Source organism: Hemicordylus capensis, chromosome 5 (assembly GCF_027244095.1).
Source record: "Hemicordylus capensis ecotype Gifberg chromosome 5, rHemCap1.1.pri, whole genome shotgun sequence".
NCBI classification, from domain to species: Eukaryota; Metazoa; Chordata; class Lepidosauria; order Squamata; family Cordylidae; genus Hemicordylus; species Hemicordylus capensis.
The window spans coordinates 64,292,597-64,315,013 of NC_069661.1; the positions used below are offsets into that span (position 1 = coordinate 64,292,597).

The 22,417-nt window shown below is 40.6% G+C and overlaps 2 protein-coding genes across 20 annotated transcripts in view; one reads left to right on the top strand and one right to left on the bottom strand.

Annotated features, from left to right (window-relative positions):
- Window positions 1–11,405, top strand: part of FHIP1A (FHF complex subunit HOOK interacting protein 1A) — a 151,886-nt gene extending 140,481 nt beyond the window's left edge. For all 13 annotated transcript variants that reach the window (XM_053251961.1, XM_053251950.1, XM_053251952.1 and 10 more), the window contains one exon: window positions 1,333–11,405. In XM_053251961.1, the coding sequence (XP_053107936.1) occupies window positions 1,333–1,601 (269 nt within the window). In that variant the 3' untranslated portion in view covers window positions 1,602–11,405. The remainder of the gene's footprint in view (window positions 1–1,332) is intronic.
- Window positions 11,406–11,671: 266 nt separating this feature from the next.
- The window catches only part of GATB (glutamyl-tRNA amidotransferase subunit B), a 56,600-nt gene continuing 45,854 nt past the window's right edge, over window positions 11,672–22,417 (bottom strand). For all 7 annotated transcript variants that reach the window (XM_053251969.1, XM_053251968.1, XM_053251966.1 and 4 more), the window contains 2 exons: window positions 15,357–15,491; window positions 11,672–12,634 (listed from right to left, as the gene is read on the bottom strand). In XM_053251969.1, the coding sequence (XP_053107944.1) occupies window positions 12,509–12,634; window positions 15,357–15,491 (261 nt within the window). In that variant the 3' untranslated portion in view covers window positions 11,672–12,508. The remainder of the gene's footprint in view (window positions 12,635–15,356; window positions 15,492–22,417) is intronic.

Below are 22,417 nucleotides of genomic sequence, written 5' to 3' on the forward strand. Positions count from 1 at the left end.
TAGTCAATGAGTTGGGACACCCCCCCCTCCTTTTTTTAGAATATTTTCCCTCTTTCAGGGAACTTGAACATTTGCCAAGATCTTCCATTTTTTATCTCTTTCCATGTTATAGCAAACATTGAGGTCTTTTGACAAATGCTTATAGAATAAATGAATGCCTAGATAGCTGCTGCTTTGGCTCTCAGCCAGGCTTTCAATGCCAGCAGTCAAATAGTGGTTCCTCTGGCCAGTTGTCCATCAATATATATCATGATGTCTGAGAATATAAGGTAGAGATAGCCTGTTCCAGGTTCCCTCCCTGGCATCTCCAAGATAGGACAAGATTTTTTTTTTTATAGGACAAGATTTTTTTACAGTACGTTTCCAAAGCACAATTATATACAAAGTGGTTGTTTGTATATGATATATCTACAAAGATTTACACACAAGGATTTGGAAACCCACAAGGTTATGAGGTATATGCAGGTAGTACTGTAACTCAGGGGTGGGGGATTAGAAGGCACATCAGGTAATTGGGGGCTGAGAGAGATTCCTGCCTGCAACCTTGGAGAAGCCGCTGCCAGTCTGTGTAGACAGTACTGAGCTAGATGGACTATGGTCTGACACAGTATATGGCAGCTTCCTATGTTTCTATGAAAGTCTGTGAACTTTGCATAGGGTTGTTGTGGCATATCCACATGAAAATTTACTCATAAAATGAATGCTTTCTTCTGCAACTTGTTAAGTAAATCTGGTTTTTACGGGTGAGTTGTGGGGTGGGGGAGGGGACATCCAACTGCAACATGTTGATTCTTAAATGTTGAAGGATTTCTGTTGAAGTTCAATGGTTGTGCTTAGTTTAGAATAAGCTGCCTGGATAAGATATGTAAGTATGGGGGGGGGGGGAATACCTGTTATGACTGGAAAGGTGTCTCCCTAAGTGGTACTGGACTGGTACGTTGAAGTTTCTGTGTGCTGCTGATGCTTTCATGTTGTCTACAGTTGTCGCACCAGAATTTGAGCCAGTCCATGGAGTGCTGGAACAGGAAGCTTCAATTTAAATCCCACTTAGCCACACATTCGGTAGCAAATAACTTTCAAGTAAAAATGAGAATACAATGCTCATTTTACCTTCCTAGGTTTTTGTGAAGCTGAAAGAAAATAGGAGTTGTGAAGCACTTTTTGCACACACAGGTTCTGTAGAAATGATTAATAATGCGGAAAAAGCGGTGGTGGGAGACTGCTAATCCCAGGAGTTATATGAACTACAACTTGACTCATTCTCTAGATTGATATTTAATCAAATGCAAATTTATATATAGATAAATGAAATTTTCTTTTATCTTCTTCTAGTTTCAGATAGTGTACAAAACCATAATGTTATGGGGAAGGGTAAGAACCTTTCAGAGACTTCTCAAGCCATTCTGCAGCCTTTCTTGGGAAGTAAAGCAAAGAAAGGAGCCACTCTTCCCAGCGTCCCCCTGCACATCCGGAATGCCATCCTTGCGGCAGCCCTGTTTCCGGAATTTCTCAAGGAGCTAGCGGCTCTTGCACAAGAACATTCCATTCTCTGTTACAAAGTATTTGGTGACTTTGAGGATTATTATCGAGATTTATTTTAAGAGAGGTTCTTTAAAAGTTTTAATGTTTGTTTGTTTTAACACAGAGCTACTTACAGAGGAAAATCCACTTTATGTTCCTGGTAATACTTGATTTGGAGGAAGATTGTTAAATATTTATGTTGGGCCTTATTTCCAACTGTGCAACGTACCAACTTGATGTATTAATGGAACAACTACTTATTGTACCTTATCTCCACCCTTGATTTGACTTACCTCAGTTTCTCTCTTTTAAATACTGCAGTAGACACTTTGGGGTGAGTTAGAAAAGGCACAATATTACAACCAGCTACAGGATTTCCTCCCTCCCGCTAGTAGAGTTGGTTGTTCAGTAAGAGAGTACTTAACAAGACCAGCATGACAAATCCAATAAGCCTTTTATGCAAATGACTTTTTAGCTATCTTTTGAAGAGGAAGTTAACAATCCTTCCCCTAAATTCTGCTTTACCAGTTGCTGGAATTGTGAATCCAAATTGATTCAATGTATATAAGCCTGTGACTTTCTGAAAGCAGGTGCTGTGTTGAATACGTACCATGTTGCCTTATGTTGTGGACAAGTCTGAAGCTCTCAGCTGTTGACTGCTTTGAAGTTTAAATGAAACAGGAAAAAAAATGGATATTGAGTGCAGACCATGTGGAATTATCCCTTGCCATTTCTCAGAATTCTTTGGAAATACTAGATTGCTACCTAAACTCTCAAGCCTTATTTTAGTACGATTTGCACAGAGCAAAATGTTTCTATGCAAGGTGTATTTTTTTGTAGAACACATTTGTACACTTTCATTGATAAGCTAAAGAAAAATATTCCACAAAATGTTTAAGTAGTGTTAAAAGTTTAACTAGCTATCTATTTTGTAAGTCAGACTTTTTTAAAAATGGGAAAGAGTAGCCTGCCTCTATACGCTTTTTAAAAATATATAAATGTTTTGGTTCAAGAAAACTTATATGATGCCCATGAAATGTTGGGTAATTATTTATAGTGTATGTTAACCTGTCGTAATATTGCACTTTGGAGGGACAGCAGAAATGTATTGCTCTCTAGCAATAGAAAAGAGGATGTTACCTGGGATATATCCACTGGAACCTGTTGCAGCTGGTGTCCAATTGCTTAAGAACATTTTCTTTTTGTGAGTAATGAGGCTCATTAGAAAGGGTCCAACCATGATAAATTGCTGCATTATAGCTCCATTTCAGCTTCTGCTAGTAAGAGTAATTGTTCCGCCGGTGCTGAAGCTGGCTTTGTATAACCAGTGGTTCAGTTCTTGAAAGCTTTCATTTTTATTTTTTTTAACAATAGCAGAAAATGAGAAACTACTTCAAAACAAATGGAAATGGAATGCAAAGGTAGGACTTTGAAAGCAATTAGTTTTGCTTTGGTTTGTAAATGCCATATAGAGGTACAAATAACAGCTGCAATAGTTCGTATCTGCCATGATGGAACATGGCACCTAAACAGATGGGCAATTCCATAAAAGTTTGGAAGGACTGCAGTGTGTTTGCCTCAAGATGGTATATATTTCTTTAGAAGTTAAAATGCAACAAGAGGGGAGCCACTGTCTCCCTCCATTGGTTTTCCCTAATCAGGTACTTTTGCCCAGAATCCTTTTCTGCCTGCAGCATGGGCATCTGTTTGAGCCAGTCCCACAGAATTCAATGAGGCTTACTTCCAGGTAAGTTGGTATAGGATTAGTCTTACCCCTAACCCTGGAAAAAAAAAAGTCCTGCAGCTGCCCATGGGCAAAATTAAAAGTTCTTGAAGGTCATCGAAAGCAAGCATGCAAGTTATAGGCATCTTCTCCATGCAGGAACATGACAGTCCCATCCTTTGTCCTGTTTTCTATGCCTGTCAATGTCTTCATACTGCATTTGGTTCTTCAGTAAATAGGAACATAGGAAGCTGCCTTATACCAAATCAGACCGTTGATATTGTCTACACTGACTGAGTACCAATGACTTTTCCAAGGCTTCAGGCAGGAAGCTTTCCCAGCCATACACCGAGGCCTTCTGCATGCAAAGCAAATGCTCTACTACTGGGTACAGACCCATCCCCAAATAAACGCAGTGGTCTCTCAGTTCTATTCCTGCACCTATTTATTGGAAGTAGATCCATCCTTTCAATGTGCTGTATGTTAACTGAAGCAGACTTTGAAGTTGGACTTCCCAACTATTATGTTATCACACTGTTGTTAGATTGTTGTTGTTTTTTAAAATGGGATTTTGTAACTGGGGTGTATGTTAGCCATAAACATATGTGAACGTCTGGAAATCTCTTGTTAATATGGAGTTGGAGCCAAATATTCCCTTGCACTGATGGAAGGAAGGCCTCTCCCTCCAGTGGGAAGACCCCTTCCATCAAAGAAAGGGAACTTTAGGATCTAATTCACGTGGTAGAATTCTTGCTGTAAGATGATTATATGTTTAAAAACCAAGGAAACAGCCATATGATGGACTATGTAAACACTTTATGAAATTTGACCTACTTGTTGAAAAAGAACAAACCCTAAAATTGTACCTATGCATTTTGTAGGTGTGTGGAAAATAGAAAGTGAAATTATCTCGTGCTTAGTGTTCTTCTGGCTGTTCTTAGTGTGATACTTGAAAAAGCACTGACAGTTGATGGGCATATGTGAGCATTTCATTACAAAAGCTAAAGTGTGCACCTTGATTGGAACAAACTAGGTCAGTTCTTCACTATCTGGCCCAATTATTTTCCTTTTGACCTCGGGTGCATCACAGTGCTCACCTGTGATCATTCATGCAGTCTGTCCAGAGTTCCACATCAAGTACAATGAGGTAGGCAACCTCAGCTCTCCAGCTGTTGAACTACAACTCCTGTCATCCACAGCCACAATTTTTTGAGTTGTAGTTCAATAACAGCTGGAGAGCCAAGGTTGCCTGTGCCTGGCCTACAATATTTGTACAACTTCTATGCATGCAAGCTTCCAACTTCCATTTCAGTAGGAGTATCCTGGGATTCTGAGAGAGGGGTGCTTGTATGTTTATTTATATTTACTCACTGCTTTTCTTCTGTAATGCACTCAAAGCCACTTACAGCCCACCAGAAACAGTAAAAACTAGTTTTTTTCAAAACTTAAAACACTCATAAAAACTAGTTGACCTCAAGTGTCATGTTATGAAGTTAACATACTGAAGTTAGGAACAGCAGACAAAAGTCAAATGAGCCAAGTATCAATAGGATGTTTTAAGCCATGGGTCTCAACCTGGGATTCTCAGAAGTTGTTGGATAACCCTATCACCTTTTAACTATTGTGATAGGGGTTGATGGGAGTTCTAGGCCTGGGGACCTCAGGCTGAGAATACCTGGTGTGGACTAGAGATGTGCACGAACCAGCACTCAGCCAGTTCAGCAGCGGGGCTTACCTTTAAGGAGCAGGGAGGGTGCTCGTCCCCACCCCCACCACTGTGTTTCCCCACTGGCACTGTCTCCAAAACCACTGGCATAGGGTGGCAGCGTACCCCAGTGCCCAAGTCAGTGTTGGACCGGACGTGGCTGGTGCTGTTATAACTACTTTTGGCATTACAGTTACTATAGACATATGAGCAGACCTAGTCATTGAAGTGGATCATTGTCATGTGTTCATTATAATAATAGTCTCTCTCTCTGTGTATATACATATGGAACAGTGGCTGACATCCTGACATGTTTCCTCTGTGACAGAGGGCTTCAGGAATGTAGGAAAAGCTTTGGAACAGTGTGTGCGTAACGGAGGCAGACAGAGCAGCAGGGATGGTCCCCTTGCTTCTGTGCCCATTTCGTTAGTCAGCCAGTATTCTGCTGCCCGTTTCTCCAAAGATATCCTAGGATGTATCAGTTGCTGTTTAAGAGGAAGCACTCTGCTCTATTCTAAAATGGCATTATTGCTCAGGCAGGCAGCCGAGAGTTATAAGCCTAGGTAGCTCCTGCAAATAAGCCACTGTAGTAGCTGAACAAAATGCTGCCGAATGAACAAAATATGCCCACCAGATTGTCGTTATCACCCACATGATGATGATACAAATGGACACAAGAGGAAGCCTAGCATGCCAAGTTATCACAGAATTCATGATGTGAATTCCTGAAGTGGGAAGCAGGAGCTTCAACATGCCATCTGTACAAGTATCACATGAAAAGGCCAAAAAATCATGAGGTAAGCAGTATTGAACATGATAACTTTGATCTGTTTCCATCAAGTCAGATCACTGGTCTCAGTAAGTTTTGTCTGTGCTGACTGACAATGGCTCTCCAGCATTTCAGGCAGAGAAGGGTCTTTCCCAGCCCTACTTGGAGGTGCCAGGGGCTGTATATGGGACCTTCTACATGCAAAGCACCTTCTCTTAGGATATGGGGAGGGGAGCCATAGCTATCTTGGGATAGATAATCTCACTAAAGATGGAAGTAGTTAGAAACATTCTGTTGCTGATCTTAATCCCCCCCCCCCCCCATGTATGTATCTGTGTACTTCCCAAGATATCCCTGGCATGGTTATTTAGATCTTTGAAGGTCAAAACCTTGAATTAGACTTTGAAACACTTTTCCCCCAAGAAAAGATTGCAGGAAATTGATGTTCTAGGAGCTCTGAGGTTGGCTGGCTCCAGCTGCAAGTCCAGAATGCAGCCACTTGTTTGGCATGCCACCTGAATACAGTGGTTGACATTCTTCATAGTCTTTCACTGATGGTAAGGACCTGCTGCACAACTTCAAAAAGCAGCTCTAAAGGCGCAGTGAGGGAGCTGCTGTGGGATGCCTTTAAAGTCCTTCCGGCCAGCAGTGCAGCACTCCTTTGCATTGGAAACAAAGGATCTGGCTGTCATGTATGTAGGTCAATTATGACATGATGATCTTACTATATTCTGAATTATAGTTTCATGTTTTGAGGGTAGCTTGTTTTAATGAGCAGTTTACTGGGCTGCAGGCACTAAAGTTGTTGCATTTGCAAGTGCAGCCACAAAATGCAGGCAAGCAGACTGTCCTTAACCCATGTGTGCAAAATAGAGATTTTACTTCATTTTGCTAGTCTGGTTTGTGTCACATGTCAAAAGCACACAAACCTTGCAAAGACTTCTCTGAAATCAAGTGCTGCAGTGTTCTGGTGTAATTACCCAAGCCATGATTATAGCACTAATTCAAGCTGTAGTGTTGTAATCATTCCTATATAAATGCCATCTCAGGGAAAGTGAAAATTGCATCTTGGTTAATGTGGCTTTGGATTGCTTTGCATAAGTAAGCTATTTGGGATAATTTAGTGATGGGTACTGGCCCAAAACCGCATTTAAAAAGCAAGCAAGCTAGCCCTGAAATACTGCTTCAGCAGTAATGGTTAACAACTTTCCTTAACGAAGTCAGCTCAGATAAAGTGATAAACAGGTTGATATGCAATCAGCAAGGAGCTAGGTGCACTCAGCCCAGTCTGCATCTACTAACACTTCTCCAAATTGTTGGATCTTTTGTTTGACTCAGGATGAAGTATTTTGCATTCAGGTTAGATTTGTTTACATTCGGTCTTACCAAGCAAAATTTCCCATTAACTCCACACATCATATTCACTGCATTAAAGTCCACTTGATATATCTGATTAAGTAGGTTCTTGCCTACAGACGCTTATACCACGATGAATTTCAGTCTTTTAAGCTATCTGAGCCACTGTGGTCAGTTGGTGCTCTGTAGCAATTGGCATTTTAAACATGTTGGCCCACAGGATGCAAAGCAGTAAAAGTAAAGTGTGCCGTCAAGTCGGTGTCGACCACAGAGCCCCGTAGTTGTCTGGTAGAATACAGGAGGGGTTTGCCGCTGCCTCATCTCGTGTAGTATGCGATAATGCCTTTCAGCATCTTCCTGTATTGCAACTGCCCGATATAGTACCAGCGGGGATTTGAACTGGCAACCTTCTGCTTGTTAGTCAAGCATTTCCCTGCTGCACCACTTAAGGTGGTTGCAAAGTAGCACAGAGGTGTAATACTGCACTGTAGGGCTGCTGCAGACTGGAAAGGCTGCATGGGGGCTGCTCAGAAGGAGCAACTGCACAAACAGCACTTCCGCCAGTTTCCCCACGGTCCCAAATGGGGAAACCGGCAGAAGCACTGCTTGCGCAACTGACTGACTTGTTTGAGCAGCCCCCCTTCTGCATTCAGGGTCCACCCTGCTTTGGCATTTGAATGGGAGACTATGTAGGAGCCGCTCTGAGAAGAGCACCTGCATGCTTGCATGCAGAAGGTCCCAAGTTCCTTCCCTGGCATCTACAGGTAGGGCTGCGAGAGACTCCTGCCTGCAATCTTGGAGAAGCCGCTGCCAATCTGTATAGACAATACTGAGCTAGATGGACCAATGGTCTGACTCAGTATATGGCAGCTTCCTATGTTCCTAACTTCACAACAACTGTACAATATTAGACCTCTCTCAATACTGTGCCCTTCGTGGACTGATGAAAGTGTTCCTTGTAGAATATAGTTCAAAAATGTTAACAGAGATCAGCAAAACAACTTACTTCATTACCGGTAGTTGTATGCTGCTGGTCATTTGAAAGCTCTTTCTTCTTTTTGCCCATTATGTTTTTAAAAAGTAGATTTCAGAAACCTTACTTAGTAAATAACACTTTCATGATACTATAGATCAATCAACAAAACAACATAGAGGGTCTGAAATGTAGTACATAACAAAACAGATCCTGATAATATAACCAAAAACAAAACAAACCACTAAATATGTAAATATAAATTGTATTGGAAGTAGATCAATAATTTATATATAGTGATCTGGATATAGATAAATGAAATGTAATAACATTTAAAGCAATACATATGTACAAATAGAATAATATCAGAAACTATGAGACCACAACAGCTCTCTGGTATTATATGCTGTTTCAATGTATCTTTAAGGGTCTTATAAGTTCAATCAATCTTCGATAATTGTCAGCAGTAGTGTCTTATTCTTTTTCTGTTGGACGATGAGTATTTCTCAGAGGGAATTCATCAGTTGTTTCCTGTCATCTGTCCATTCTACAAGATATCAATATTCACCCATAATATATTGATAATGATCTGTTTCTAACATAATGAGTAAATGGCCAATTGGCTCTTTAAAATATTTTATATCACATTCAATGTCCTTTAGCCCTGGTCAATAAATATAAGAAGTGGAATTTTAAATACTATGAACATGTCTTACAAATATTATTCAATCATTATGACTAGATAAAGTTCTAAAATTTAAACATACGTAAGTTTACCCCTATTAAAAAGGCATTAATACTTCAAATTCAAAATGTCTTAACTATTTCAAGCAAACTCATCCCCAGTTATCTTAGTTCTAATAATGCAATTTAAAAAATCAATAAAATGTTCTTATGTTTAGTGGTTTGTTTTTGGTTATATTATCAGGATCTGCTTTGTTTTTATTTATTATACAGAGCCATAGCATGAGCTCATTTGTGTGCAATTTAGTTTTTTAAGTGTAATTTTTTGGCAGACCTATAGATATTGTTAAACCAAACAAAACACAAATATCTTAAAATGATAGGTGAGACCCAGAGAGGATCTTGTGTGCTTGTTGGCAGAAGCTTCGTCTTTCCAACTGCATGCCTTCACCCTTTTCCTTGCTCTTCTGCAGCGTTAGAGCCACAGGAACAGCTGAGTGGGGGAGAGACAAGGGGCTGCAGCAGAAAGGAAGCGATGGGGAGAGTCCTGCGGAGGAGGCTAGCCAAGTGCTTTCCCCTGGAGGATCAAAGGGCAGCACCTTTGGGTGGTGGTGCAGCCTCTTCCCAGAAAGCCATAACTGTTGAGGGAGTATTGTGTTATTCCAAGGCAGATACTTTCATTTTTTAAAAAATTAATCTTACCTCCAAACTTTATTCTTGCTGCCCTTTAACCAGACATGCTGCCCACAGATTCAGCATGCATGTGATAACTTTAGCAACCCCAAGGTCTCTGTCTGAATACTGAATCAATTCGAGCAACTGTGACAAGTGGCTGCTTCCAACTCCTCTGGCATAGGCACTGTATTAACCATGGTGTCTAACTCAGTTAAGCACAGAGGATGCATGTAATGAGGTCAGTAACCCCTACTGGAGTTAGAAACACAGTTGGAAACCAGGCTCCCAGCTTCTGTCTTCATACAATAACTCTACTTGTAAAATAGCCCTTCCAAGCTAGCTTTGTCTTCAGAAGCAAGCCCTTCTCTTCACAAAGCCTTGATAGGAAGCACTTTAGTTTCTGAACATCTTCACATTTGGTGTTTGGCCAAAGCAATATTTCTTAGCTGTTTTAAACCTGATTGCTTGTTAATACACTATCCTTTGACTACAGATGTTGACAGACAGGCTCAGGCCTAGAAATCTTCCTGGTTATAGTCATCAGAGTCCAGTGTCTCATTGCCTGCACTTTAATATCAGATCCGTGTTCAATCCAAATAATTTCCTTTAAACAGTTTGAACTAGGAATAAGTGCTTATCTGAATGTGGTGGTATTCAAAATGATAGTTCAAACTGTAAAAGTCCATAATATGGATGGATGCTTAACTTAGTCTTGTTTGGCACAAGACTGCCAATAGATCAAGATGTGCATTATGTGTAGCAATAAACTGAAAGACCCTAATATAGCTCATCTCATGCAACAGTGGAATGCGTATCCACTCAGTTCAACAGGATTCAGATAAGCACTTAGATCTACATGCAGATGAACATCTGCATCAGCTTTTCAAATGGGAAAATATAGAAAGCCTTCACAAGTATCCTTGGAAATAAAGTATATAAGATGACACTTCTTACTAAACCAACTTGGTATACAAGTATGCAAACTCTTGTGCTGTACAGAAGACAACAGTTAGTTGCTCATTCTCTTAAGAGGAATAGAGTGTTAAACTGGGAGTCTGTCTTCCATTGGGTAGCATTAATAATGGTTTTCTCACTGCTGTGTGTCTGGGTCACTCTGGAGTTATACACATTCCTTCCAGCTTTGCAGGTGGCTTGTTATAATAAACCAAAATGGTGTATGTGTTGCAAGGAAATCGCTTACGTAAAGCACTAATCTGTAAAATGAATGCCATGTGGCTCCAGAGACATTTAAAGCACAAAGTTCTTGTTGAACTACAACTTCTATCATCCCCACACACAGTGGCCAATAGTCAGGGATGATGGGAGTTGTAGTTCAATATCTGCAGGAGGGTCAAAGCTGTGCAGCCCTGGCCTACTGTGTCATGTTGCTTGTATTTGGTGTCCTGACCACCAGAAGGCCTCCTCTCTTCCTAATGGGAAAATAGCCAAGAAGTCCTAGCACTTAGGAGCAGACTAAGAGGAAACTGCTCTTCAGTCTACATCCATGATTTTTATGGAGATGTTTTGCGCCTTTCCAGATCTGATCTTTCATGTACATTAATAAGCTTAATGTGCAATCCTATGTATTTTTACTGAGAAGTAAATCCCAATATGTTTGGGTAGCTGATACCCAGGCTGTACCAGATAAGGTGCAACCATAAGCTTATTGGCACCAGTGTACACCAAAACAGCAACCACAAGAGAACAGAGAAGACAGTACTATGGGCCACCTGGTATGACCAAAAAAAGGTATGGTCCCAAATCATGACCAATATCTGCTGATTTATTGTAATACTTGACTTCACTGGGACACAAGTTGTCCTTTTTTAGGAATGCGGCCTTTGTTTGGGTGATAGTTTAAATGCACAGTTCACTTTCTTAAGGTCAAGTGTGTCTGAAACTGTATCCGTGCAAAACAGGTCAATGTTATTGCTTAACACCTTAATTATAAGTTCTTTTTATGTACAAATTGTATTGATTAAACATTTGCAAATTCTCACCTGCATCTGTACTGTCTTGAAATACCAGGCTGTTGCTTGCTTATTCTCTCTGGGTCCAGGAATCTCAATATATTGTTCTGAGCCTTAAGTGCCTAAAACCTGTGTAAAAAGGCCACTCATAACTTCTTTTGGTGTAATTCTTGGGAAACTGACTTATAAAAAAGCAGATCAGCTGTATATAACTATCAACGCTTAAATAGCATGAAGTAAGAATATGGTCTCTGAACACAAGCAGTTTTTCAAATCAAAGTCAAGATTTCAAAAATACTTCCCGCTTGTTTTATTTTAAACACCATCTAGAGTTGTCTGTGGGGTTGCAGAAGATCAGTACAATGAGCAGAAAAGTTCTCTAAAAAGAAACAAATCTTCAGAAAGCATTTCCCTAATGAACAATGTTGGGGAGAAATGATTGGACTGCTGGCAATGGGCACTTAAATACTCTGAATACAAATATATTTGTTTACTCCAACAATGGTTTAAATTAGAAGTTGAAAAAAAGACATTTGGAACTCTTTTAATCACCTCTTCCATCCTGAAAAAAAATGAGTTAAAGACCTGTACTTATTTCTTCGGTATACAGACAAAGATGGAACTCACAATAGAGAACCTAGGAATTATCAGACATGCTGTTATTCTTTGCTTAGTAACATACTTAAGAAATTCCTTGTCCATGTAACACTACAGGACTGAGTTATTGACCATACAAGCAACTATGGATAAGTCCTGAGTCCTTTAGAAATAGAGTGGCTCAACGGCCCCAGTTATTTTTAAGAATATGAATTAAGGGACTGAACTTATTAAAATTTGATAAATATGATGTAATACCTCCTATGGATCTAGATTTCAAAATGCTTCAAAACCAGCTGCTTAAAAAAAACAACTTGTGCATATCACATATTTTTCCTTTGTCTAACCAGAAAATAATGTATAGAAACACCTCAGAAACTGATGGGCTGAGTATAGCTTGGAAAAGCTGCTGCAATATGGTGAGCAAGTATCAAGTGAAGTCTGTCCAAGAGCTTGATTGCAAAACATGAAGAGATGTCAAGTAGTTTACCCCCTGATGCTGTAGAATCAGATATGGAACCTTCACTCCAGCTTGCTAGAGTAGCAATTTCTCTAGGATTTGTTTCACTAGTCTGGGGTCTGAACGTCCTCTTGTTGCTCTTTGAACCTGTCCAATGAGTTTATTCAGCACTTTTTTATTTCCTTTCTTGATCTCTGCCACCTTGAAAAGGAAATTACAGAACGTTGATTCATTTCTGATCACCATCATCACCCCAAACATGTCTTCTTGTCGCACTCCAGCTTTCATGGTGGAAAAAGCCAGGGCAAACCTTAACTATTCTAATCTTGTGGTGTCAATTCTGAAGGCAAACCTGCCTGTTCTTTTCAGTACAAAACATCACACTTTACACACCTCAAATTATTCAAGCCAATAGGTTAAACATCGCCCCCCCCACCTGCCCAGAACAAGAGGCTTAACCAGAGCTACACAACTGCAACCCTCCTGCAGATGTCCTACCACTGCCATTGTCCTTGAGTATTGGCCAGTGACTGGGGATGATGGGAAACATAGCCAAACAACAGCTGGAAGGCTGAAGCTCTGTAGCTCTGGGCTAAACCATGTCTGCTTTTAAGTGGCCAATGGTTACCAAACATAATCAAGCATTTCATAATTTCCTGTAGATAATTTAACGTGAAGGGAGTTAAAATTGTGAACTTAAAACAAAGCAAGGCTGCAGAACTTGCAATCCAATCAGCTGTCATCCACCAGCCACACACTGCAATTGACTGAGCATCTGACCAAGCCCCCCAGACCCTGAAACATTCATTCATTCATTCATTCATTATTAAAACTTTTATACCGCCCTTCCAAAAGGCTCAGGGCGGTTTACATTAAAACACCATTAAAATCAGTTAATAATTAAAAGTTATAAAGCATAAAAACAATGATTAACAATTTAAAACATCATAAAACAATTAAATAATCAGAACAATTATTATTTATTATTTTCTGTTTCTGCTGCCAGTCAACAAAACCAAGAGGCTTACCAAGCTACAGGTGGGCTACCTTTGGCTTGGTGGGTCACAAATTGTACAGGCTTAACTTGAAGGAAAGTGAAATTCACAGCTTGTAGATTTTAGAAATGAGTTTGTTTAGCCAGGAACTAGGATTAAGGGTGCGGGGGTGGGGAGTTCTGCAGATGTTGCCTCTCCCAACAACAGACTACGGGAAGGGTTGACAATACCCAGGCACTTGTGGTCTGACTTCTGGGGTCATGCTTATTACACTGAGGAACTTTAGCTTTCATTTTGAAAAACAAGTTGTGTACCCTTTCATAGCTATTCAATATTTTCAAGTATTTATTTTTACTCAGCTAGTTAACAAGCCTTATTAGCAAAGCAAGATAAATAGTCTGTCAACAGCCCAGCCAACTGCAAGGGGCTTATTCAGAGAATTCCTGTATGCAATTATGTACAGCAGTTCTCTTGTTGCTGGGGAACCAAGTCAGTTTCTTCCAGCTAGTGCTTCTGTTGAAGGGAAATCTTATCTTCCTAGTATCCAAACCACCACTTTACTGTTGCTGAGGAAAATGGCATCCTTCCTCATGGCTAGCATTGTAATTTATAATTGCTACAACCACTGTAGAAGGTGGTGGTCTTCGTTGAACAGGCTAGAACAGAGGAGTGCTCATGTGACCCCTCTATTAAACAAGTGATAATGAGCATGGCTACTCCCCCGCACCCGTCCCTGCCGCTATGCCCAATACAGAAACATCCTAAAACAAAATATGCCCAGTACACAAACACAACCATTTTGTGACACATTACTCCTGATGGTTTTGACCTTAAAGCTGTGAATGACTTTCCTCTTCACACAACAAAATTAGGCTCCCTGTAGTGATAATGCTACCATTATGTAAGGATTGGAGACAGTACTACTGGTCCTAGACAGAGGCCTCCAGGATTATCCTGCAAATACTAACATGAGCTGTGGGACATGATTTGATCGATCATTTGGGTAAGTCGTAATTCATAGATCAGATCTTATGACAGTTAACAGAGTGTACCACCAGCCTGACAAAAGTGCCTGTCACTCAGCAAAGGAGCATCAAAGCAGTTTCCCCGCCCCACCCAAATATGCTGGTTTGGCACAATACCAGTTAAAATGGGCTGTGATAATTCCTTATTATTGAAACAAGGCCCTAGTAAGGGACTCCTACTCATGTGGTCCTTGATCCTTTCTAAAGCTCAGTCTGTCACTACCAGCTGGAAAATTCCGAGGGACTTTCAGCTGCCACTGCAAATGAGTTAGCATGATGAAGGTCAGGCAGACCTAGTGCAAGCTCATTTTCCTTTTATCAAAAGCTCTCTGAAAAGCTGTTAGCCTCCACTGAAAAGACGTGGGTGTGGGCGGCATTGTTCTTGATAGATGTTAGCATTTTTCCAACAGCATGTGCACCTAGACAACGTTTTACTTAATGTAAGCCATTCATTACTGCTTCCCCATTCTGTGCTCTGGAGAGAACACAAAAGCACTTCTTACAAAGCTAATGTTAGCTACTTGGAAGGATTTCTTTAATTTGTAAGGCTTAAAAAAATGTAACTGTAAAATACTAGAAGCTTCAAATTGAAATGTTTTATGCTTTTCTTCCATTATACATACATACAGATGCTGCTTTGTTTGAGTGTGGTCTATAAATAATATCCAAATTATCTAGCGTTGGCTTGCTTGAGCCAGGGTAACAGTTTAGGTCTCCACTTTGTTGCTGTCTCTTATGGTCACTTTGAATGCAATAAAGTAACTTCATCTATTCTCCCTAAAGAGTTACCAAACTAATGGTAATTGTAAAGAAAGATGGCAATTTAAGTCTTTCATCTCCACTGCCCACCCTGAAGTGTCAAAGCTCTTGTTCTCCATTTACTTAGGTTGTCATCAATATTACCTCGTTTGGATGCCCTTCCATCACAGCCTGACAGATGTGCTCCATCTCATTCTGATCCTGGATCAGTTCAAGTTCCTTTTCTTTGACAATAATTGCAGGGGTCTCCCCTTTCCCCTTCCACATCTCTTCCAGCACCTGAAGTATCAAGATAGAGGAAAATCAGTGTTTGAAACAGGTTTCTTGTCTTTGGAAAGCAAGAGTCAATTTGGCAATACCCCAAAAGGAAAAGAGTTAACAGAGTAAGGACTACTCATATCTAGGAAATACTAGGAAGTACTGAGAAAGAAAGCAGAATGTTTGAGATGCAAGGTTTTCCACCAAACATAGAAGTTTCCTACCAACATCTCATTTTTAGCCTACTTTCCAATAGGCTTATGAAATCACCTGGCATTCTATGCGTGTCCTGTGTGTGCACCGCCCCCGCACCATCAACTCCGCAATGCCTGGACTAATATGAATCAAATTGGGTACAGTTGTAGGGATACCTCAGCAGCATAGTTTGATGTCATCCACACCAACTCAAGATGGACACATGAACATTTGAGGCACAAGTGGGCTAACTGAACCAAATTAGTAGTTACAGGTGTAGGAACACAGGGATGGCTCAAAGGTGTGGTTTCTAATGTCAGCATCCACCCTGATCCAAGATGGCAGATACAATAACATCTGAGGTACAAATGGGAACCAATTTGGACCAAATTTGGTACAGTTATAGGGACAGATAGGGACACCTCAAAAGGCAGAGTTTGTGATTATGTCATCCACCCCAATTCGAGCTGGCAGACGCATGAACGTTTGAGACGCAAGTGGGCTAACTTGTGAACTGCCTAACCAATTTGGACCAAATTTAGTCCAGCTGTAGAGATAGTGAAAGGAAAGTAGGCAGATTAGTTCTTACTAGATCAACTTGTTTGGATTACAATTTCTAGTTCTCTAAGATATATATACACTTGTGCCAAGCAGAGATAGTGGGTGGATGTTATAAGCACTGAACATGTATAAGACTATGTTTTTAAGCCATATTACAATCTGGTCTTTGTCACTAAGATTCGCCCTAATTCTTCAAACCTGAAGTTGATAGGCAGTGAACTTATTTATTATTGTCCTGGACTGTTTGTATACATTGCTCTGAACTTTAGAGTGTTTGTAGAATGGACACTTGGCTGTTGTCCAGGACAAAACACTGAACTAGATGCGTGTTGTACTGGCACACTAATGCTCAGGATCCAAGTAATAAGGCATCTCTTATTTCAGCTTACCTCTGTTCAATAACATGCCACAATTATATTTGCAAGAGTCAGCCCTTCAGTCTTAGTGGAAAACTTATCTCTGCCTTAAAAAGAATAAGCTTGCCCCTTAACTTTGCAAAATACAGTATTCTCCTGTTGATAAAGAAAGGTGCTCTAAACTTTGTAAGTGCTTGTTCAAGAATAATGCAGATGAGTTATTCCGATTAATACTGTATGTACCGAAGACAATGCTTTGACTATATAAACCAGGTAATTAGTGGATCCCTTCCCCCAATGCATCCTCAGGTGGGGAATGAAGATTTGGATCCTTTGTTAATCACTGTGAACACCACACTGTCTGGGGGCATTGTGGGTGGCAGTATTTATTCAGGCTGTGACCCTGTGTATGCATCATAAATAACCCCCATCTACTCTGCAGAGAATGGATAAATGAAATTGAAAAATGATTTTCAAACAGAGTTGTCAATGAGCCACACAGCTGTCATCCAGCTGCTGACCATCAGTGGGGAAAAAAGGAATTCAACTACATAATGAAGGCAGGTCATAGACCACAGAGGTATGGAAGGTTAGAATGCAAAATCCTGTGGCATTTCTAACTCACTTATCCATCACTGTAAAGTACAGCCGGATGAACTTAAGTATCTGTCTGGAATAATTATTAGTTAATGTTACTGTTATTCCTGACTTTGTAGTTGGGCTGTGATATCTTGCAATAAACCCTAGAGAATGGGCTATTTATAAAAAAAGCAATTCCTTTGGGCAGTCATTTTCTCTGTTTCCTCTGCTTTTATTTCAGAGGTGGAGGCTGAGAGAGAGAGAGGCCTTTTCAAACAGCTGCTTCTGCTTAATCCTGCACTGAAGACATAATTGCATGTTTGGGCAATCACAATCTGCCAGTGCAGAAATGGCTGCCATGCTGGAAACTCTCTGCTACTAATTCATCGAAACTAAGAAAATAGGACTGGTTAATAGGATGCTCCCTACTACAGCTATCTTTACACAAAACAAAATTAAAATGTGAGGGTAGATCTAACCCTGTTATAAATCTTCCACTACAAGAGATGGGTGTTTTCTCCCCCGTCGTTAAGACTGTCTATCTTAATGGGCTAACCCTCATTAAGATTACCTGGTCCAAAATAATTTTATAGTGCTTCCAGATACACAGCAAACTGCATGTTAATGCTATTTAGCTGCAGCTGGCTCAGATTCAAATCAATCTGCCTCATACCAAGTCCCCTAGCTGAAGCTAGCCATTGCATTTCTTTTGCTGGAGGCTACAAGAGAGTAACAACAAAGTGGCACCATGTAACCACTGTGCAGCCTAAATGTTTTGCTTGCAAAATTATAAAAGGGGCAAGAGGCACATGTTCATATTAAGGTTAACAATAAATATAGCCAAGTCAGTTACTATTAACTGACTAGGAGTGCTTATGGACACAAACCTCTCCCTGGTTGAGGTAGTGGCCAGAGGTGCCTTCTATTCGCTTTGGCTGATACGCCAGCTGCGTCCGTTTGAGATAAGTGACCTCAGAACAGTAGCCCATCTGCTGGTCACCTCCAGACTTGACTACTCCAATGCACTCTATGTGGGGCTGCCTTTATACGTAGTCCAGAAACTGCAGTTGGTCCAGAATTTGGCAGCCAGGTTGGTCTCTTGGTCATCTTGGAGAGTCCATATCACTCCTATCTTAAAAGATCTACACTGCTTGCCGATAAATTTCCGGGCAAAACACAAGGTCTTGGGTTATAACCTATAAAGTCTTAAACAGCTTGGGCCCTGGGCATTTAAGAAAACATCTTCTTCACTATGAACCTACTGCCTATTGAGATCATCAGGAGAGGTTTGTCTGCAGTTGCCACCATCTCGTCTAGTGGCTACTCGGGGACGGGCCTTCTCCATTGCTGCCTCGAGGCTTTGGAACATGCTCCCTGCTGATATAAGAACCTCCCCATCTCTTACAACTTTTAAAAGGCAGTCAACACATTTGTTCCCTCAGGCTTTTAATTAGATACTGTTGTAATAGTTTGATGGTTTTTAATAGTTTTAACATTGTTTTCTATTTTAAATTGTTGTAATGTTTTAACCTTTTTATTTGTTGTATTGTTGGAAACCATCCAGAGGCCTACATTTTGGGCAATAGACAAATATGTTCAATAAATAAATAAATAGTTTAGATTTTTTTAAAAGGTGATATCTTTATGAGAGTTCAGGCCAAGGCTTCCAAATCCAAAAAATAAATATGGCTAAAGCCATGGTAAGATTCTCTATCTCATGCTCCCTCTACACCCAACTCAGTAGCTCATGCTAAGAGCATGTACATAATTTTTAAGAGCAGTGTGCTATTTGCTTTCCTCCACCTTCCTTTGACACTCCTCCAATCATGGACATATGAATGAATCTGATGGATTGAGTGCCAAGGATTGCAGAAACCAGGATGTGTTTTCTGCAGAAATAAATGCCATCTGGACAGGTTGCTTTGAGAAATTGCCAAGTGAAGGGGGTGGTGGTGGTACACACTCCATGATGGGATTTTTTTGCCTTGTGGGAGTGCTGGACTTGATGTCACTACACTGTTCTGTGACAACTTCCTGCTTGGGTGCTTCTAACATCATTTTGTTGGTCAGTTTTAGTAAAAAAAAAAAAAAAAAACTGTAGAAAACATGACAAGTGTGATGACTCCCATGGGAGTAATGAAGGAGGATTCCTCAGATGAAGACCCAGAGCATGGGGAGCAAGCTGGAACTCTGGTCAACTTAGCAGAGTCATAGCTGACAGGCCTGAAGGCCCCTCTGCCTCCTTCCCTCCCTCCTCCTGATGAAGCCCCCAAGGCCACTGAAGTCGAGGTGCCTGCCGCAGATCCCTGACAATGATGTTAGGCCAGAGCACAGGCTCAGAGGGAGGAACGCCATAGGTCGGAGAGGCTGGCATGAAGGAGCAAGTGTTCCAGCTCTGACCCGGTTGCATCTCCCTGATAAGGCCCAGCTACAGTGATGGGCAGGGCTCTCAGCACACTGCCTATTTAGAGCATCCTGAAAGCTGGATCTGTGCTGGAAACAACATCTGTGGTGACCAGCCCTTACTGTGAACAACCTTGACCTGGAAATCTGGACCTGTTTGTTGTGACTGACCACGATTCGTGTTCACCCCGATCCTGATGACTGTGGAATCCCCAGTACTGACTACTTGCAACATTTTGTGACTACACTTTGTCTCTGTTCCTGTCTGTCAGCTCTCCCTTCCCCTCTGAAAAAGAGTGGTTTCGCAGCTGCTGAGCAGTCGGCCAACCAGGTTATTACAGCAAGTGGGATATCAGCAGATGCCTTCCATACGAAGTCTCTCCAAATAGCTGCTATGACTTGCATTAAACATGAACCGGGCCTGTTACAGCATGAAGGCATCTCTGAGAAAAGTTACCTCCTCCACACCTTATACACACAGTCTAGTTTTTAGGGCCATTCCAGAACTATGATTCAGATGCCTCATGAATTCTAGGTTGTTCTAAAGAAAACAAAACTGGAACAAAGTTTTTTACAGGAAAAGTCTAGGAACAAAAGAGATTAGGCCTGTGCAAATTCAGATTTGAAAATTCAGAATTTATCCAAAATTGCCCAAAATTGGTAAAATCCAAATCTGTTTTTTTTTAAAATTTGATTGGTAAGAATTGATTCCAAAATATCAAAATTAATTTCAGAAATACTTTGGAATGGAATATGATTTGCCCCCATAGAGGTGAATGGAACAATTTTTAAAAAAAATCACTAAACATCCCTGGTTGGTACTAGTGCCTTGAAACTTGCCACACATGTGGGGAAGGTCAGGGACCCCAGTAGTGAATTTGAAGAGAATTGATCAATCTGATTTATTGTGAGTTTCTGAAAATCTTTTCTCTTTTAAAATTGTGAGATCTGGCTTGTTTCAAGCTGGAACTTTACAAAAACTTCTGAAACTGAAGACCTTCCTTGGATCATCACGTGGAAGAATTGGCCCTTTGCCTTCACAAAGAGGGGTACCACCATGCCCCTTTTATATTTCCTGAATGGAGCATACATTTATGAAATCTGGCACACATGAAGTCCATATTGGCAAGACCTTGTGTTGTTGTTTTTAAAGAAAGCTGTGTGTAACTCAGGAGGGGGAAACTAAGAACAGAAAAAGGTTAAAATCGGTCTGCTTCAAGGCCAGAACTTTACAAAAAGGTTCTGGATCTGAAGTCCTCCCTAAGACCATCACTCCACCCCCATGTGGAGGAACAAGGACATTCTGTTGGATTTTTTTCTTCCCTGTTGCAGAAGCATGGAGTCAGTAAAAGTGGAAGTACTTTTGAATGTTTGTTTTTGTGGTTAGAAAGAATTTCTCACTTTCCCTTCTAAAAAGGTCTGCCTGTTCCTACAACAGAGAAGAAATATAAGATCAAAGGAATATCCTTTTTTCTCCACATGGGGGTAGAATGATGGTCCAAGGAGGGCCTTCAGATCCAAAACCATTTGTAAAGTTCTGGCTTGAAACAAGCCAGATCTCACAATTTTAGCCATTTTTAAACAAAAAATATCAAAAATTCACCAAAAGTCAGGGGACTGACTAATTCTCTTCAAATTCAATACAGAGGCCCCTGGCCTTTCCCCCAACATGTGTGGCAAGTTTCAAGGCTCTAGAACCAACAGGTGATTTTCATTCACTATCCCCATTGACCATTAAGTGGTGGGGGAGGGGGAATCTAAATTTAAATTGGAATTCAGATTCGGAATCTAATCCGATATTGCTAGAACCCACAGAATCTGAATCAGATATTGTCAAATTTGGATTGGGCTGAATCTGAATCCAGATTTTCTGAATGCTCACAAGCCTAAAAGGTATTGTTGCTCAGGGATAATACATAATCCTTATTTTAATGAACCATAGACTTTGTTTAGTATGAAGCCCCTATATTTGCTAAAGGATGGTAGGCTGTGCAAATTCCCAGACAGAGCTTATAATCCCAGTTGGCACCTGTACACAGAGAACACACTGAATGACTCAGCTGAAGTGTGCTGCTGTATGGAGATGAGTTGATAAGGGACTGGATGAACAAATGAACCCATCCCTAAAATGGCTGTTTTATTGGTGTGCACGTTTTAGAAGAAATGTGATTGTTGTATGTATGAATGCAACTGGGTTTCTTCTTAGCACACACTTTACTACATTTAATTATGCCCCCAGCCTTTAGCAATTGAGCTTCACTGGATTTACACAGAGCATGAACAGAAATCTCTTACAAATTTAAGCCACTGGACGCTTCCAATGTGGGGCAGGGGGAGAGTGTGTGTACACACACTTATTTTCCCCCATTCATGGCTCTGTTTGCCTAGCCCATCAAATCCTTCCATCATTTCTTGCTGGATGTGCCTTCACTACTGCAGTTCAAATCACCCCACTCTCAAATGCAGCAATTCATCCTCTATTGTGTGCATGTATCTAGCAATTTCTGCCCTCGGGCCATCCAATCTCTCTGCCTACAGCTGAGAATTGTTAGAAACATTTGTTATTCTTCAGCCGTCTATCCCACCAAAGTTCTCTTCTAAGTGTGGGAAGGGCACTGTATTTTTACAGAATTACTCAATAATAGTTGAACAGTGACACTATTAGGTGGTCTCTTATTTAGACTGTCTATTATGTAGCATTTGTGAAACCACCCTGGGATTTGGGACGGAATAAATTTTAACTTGTTAATTTAAAGGCACACATGGGATATGAGACACTGTATTCTTCATATTTATACCATTCCACAATAAAAGCAAGCTATTCCTCTGGGATGCCAACCAAGACAAGAAGCA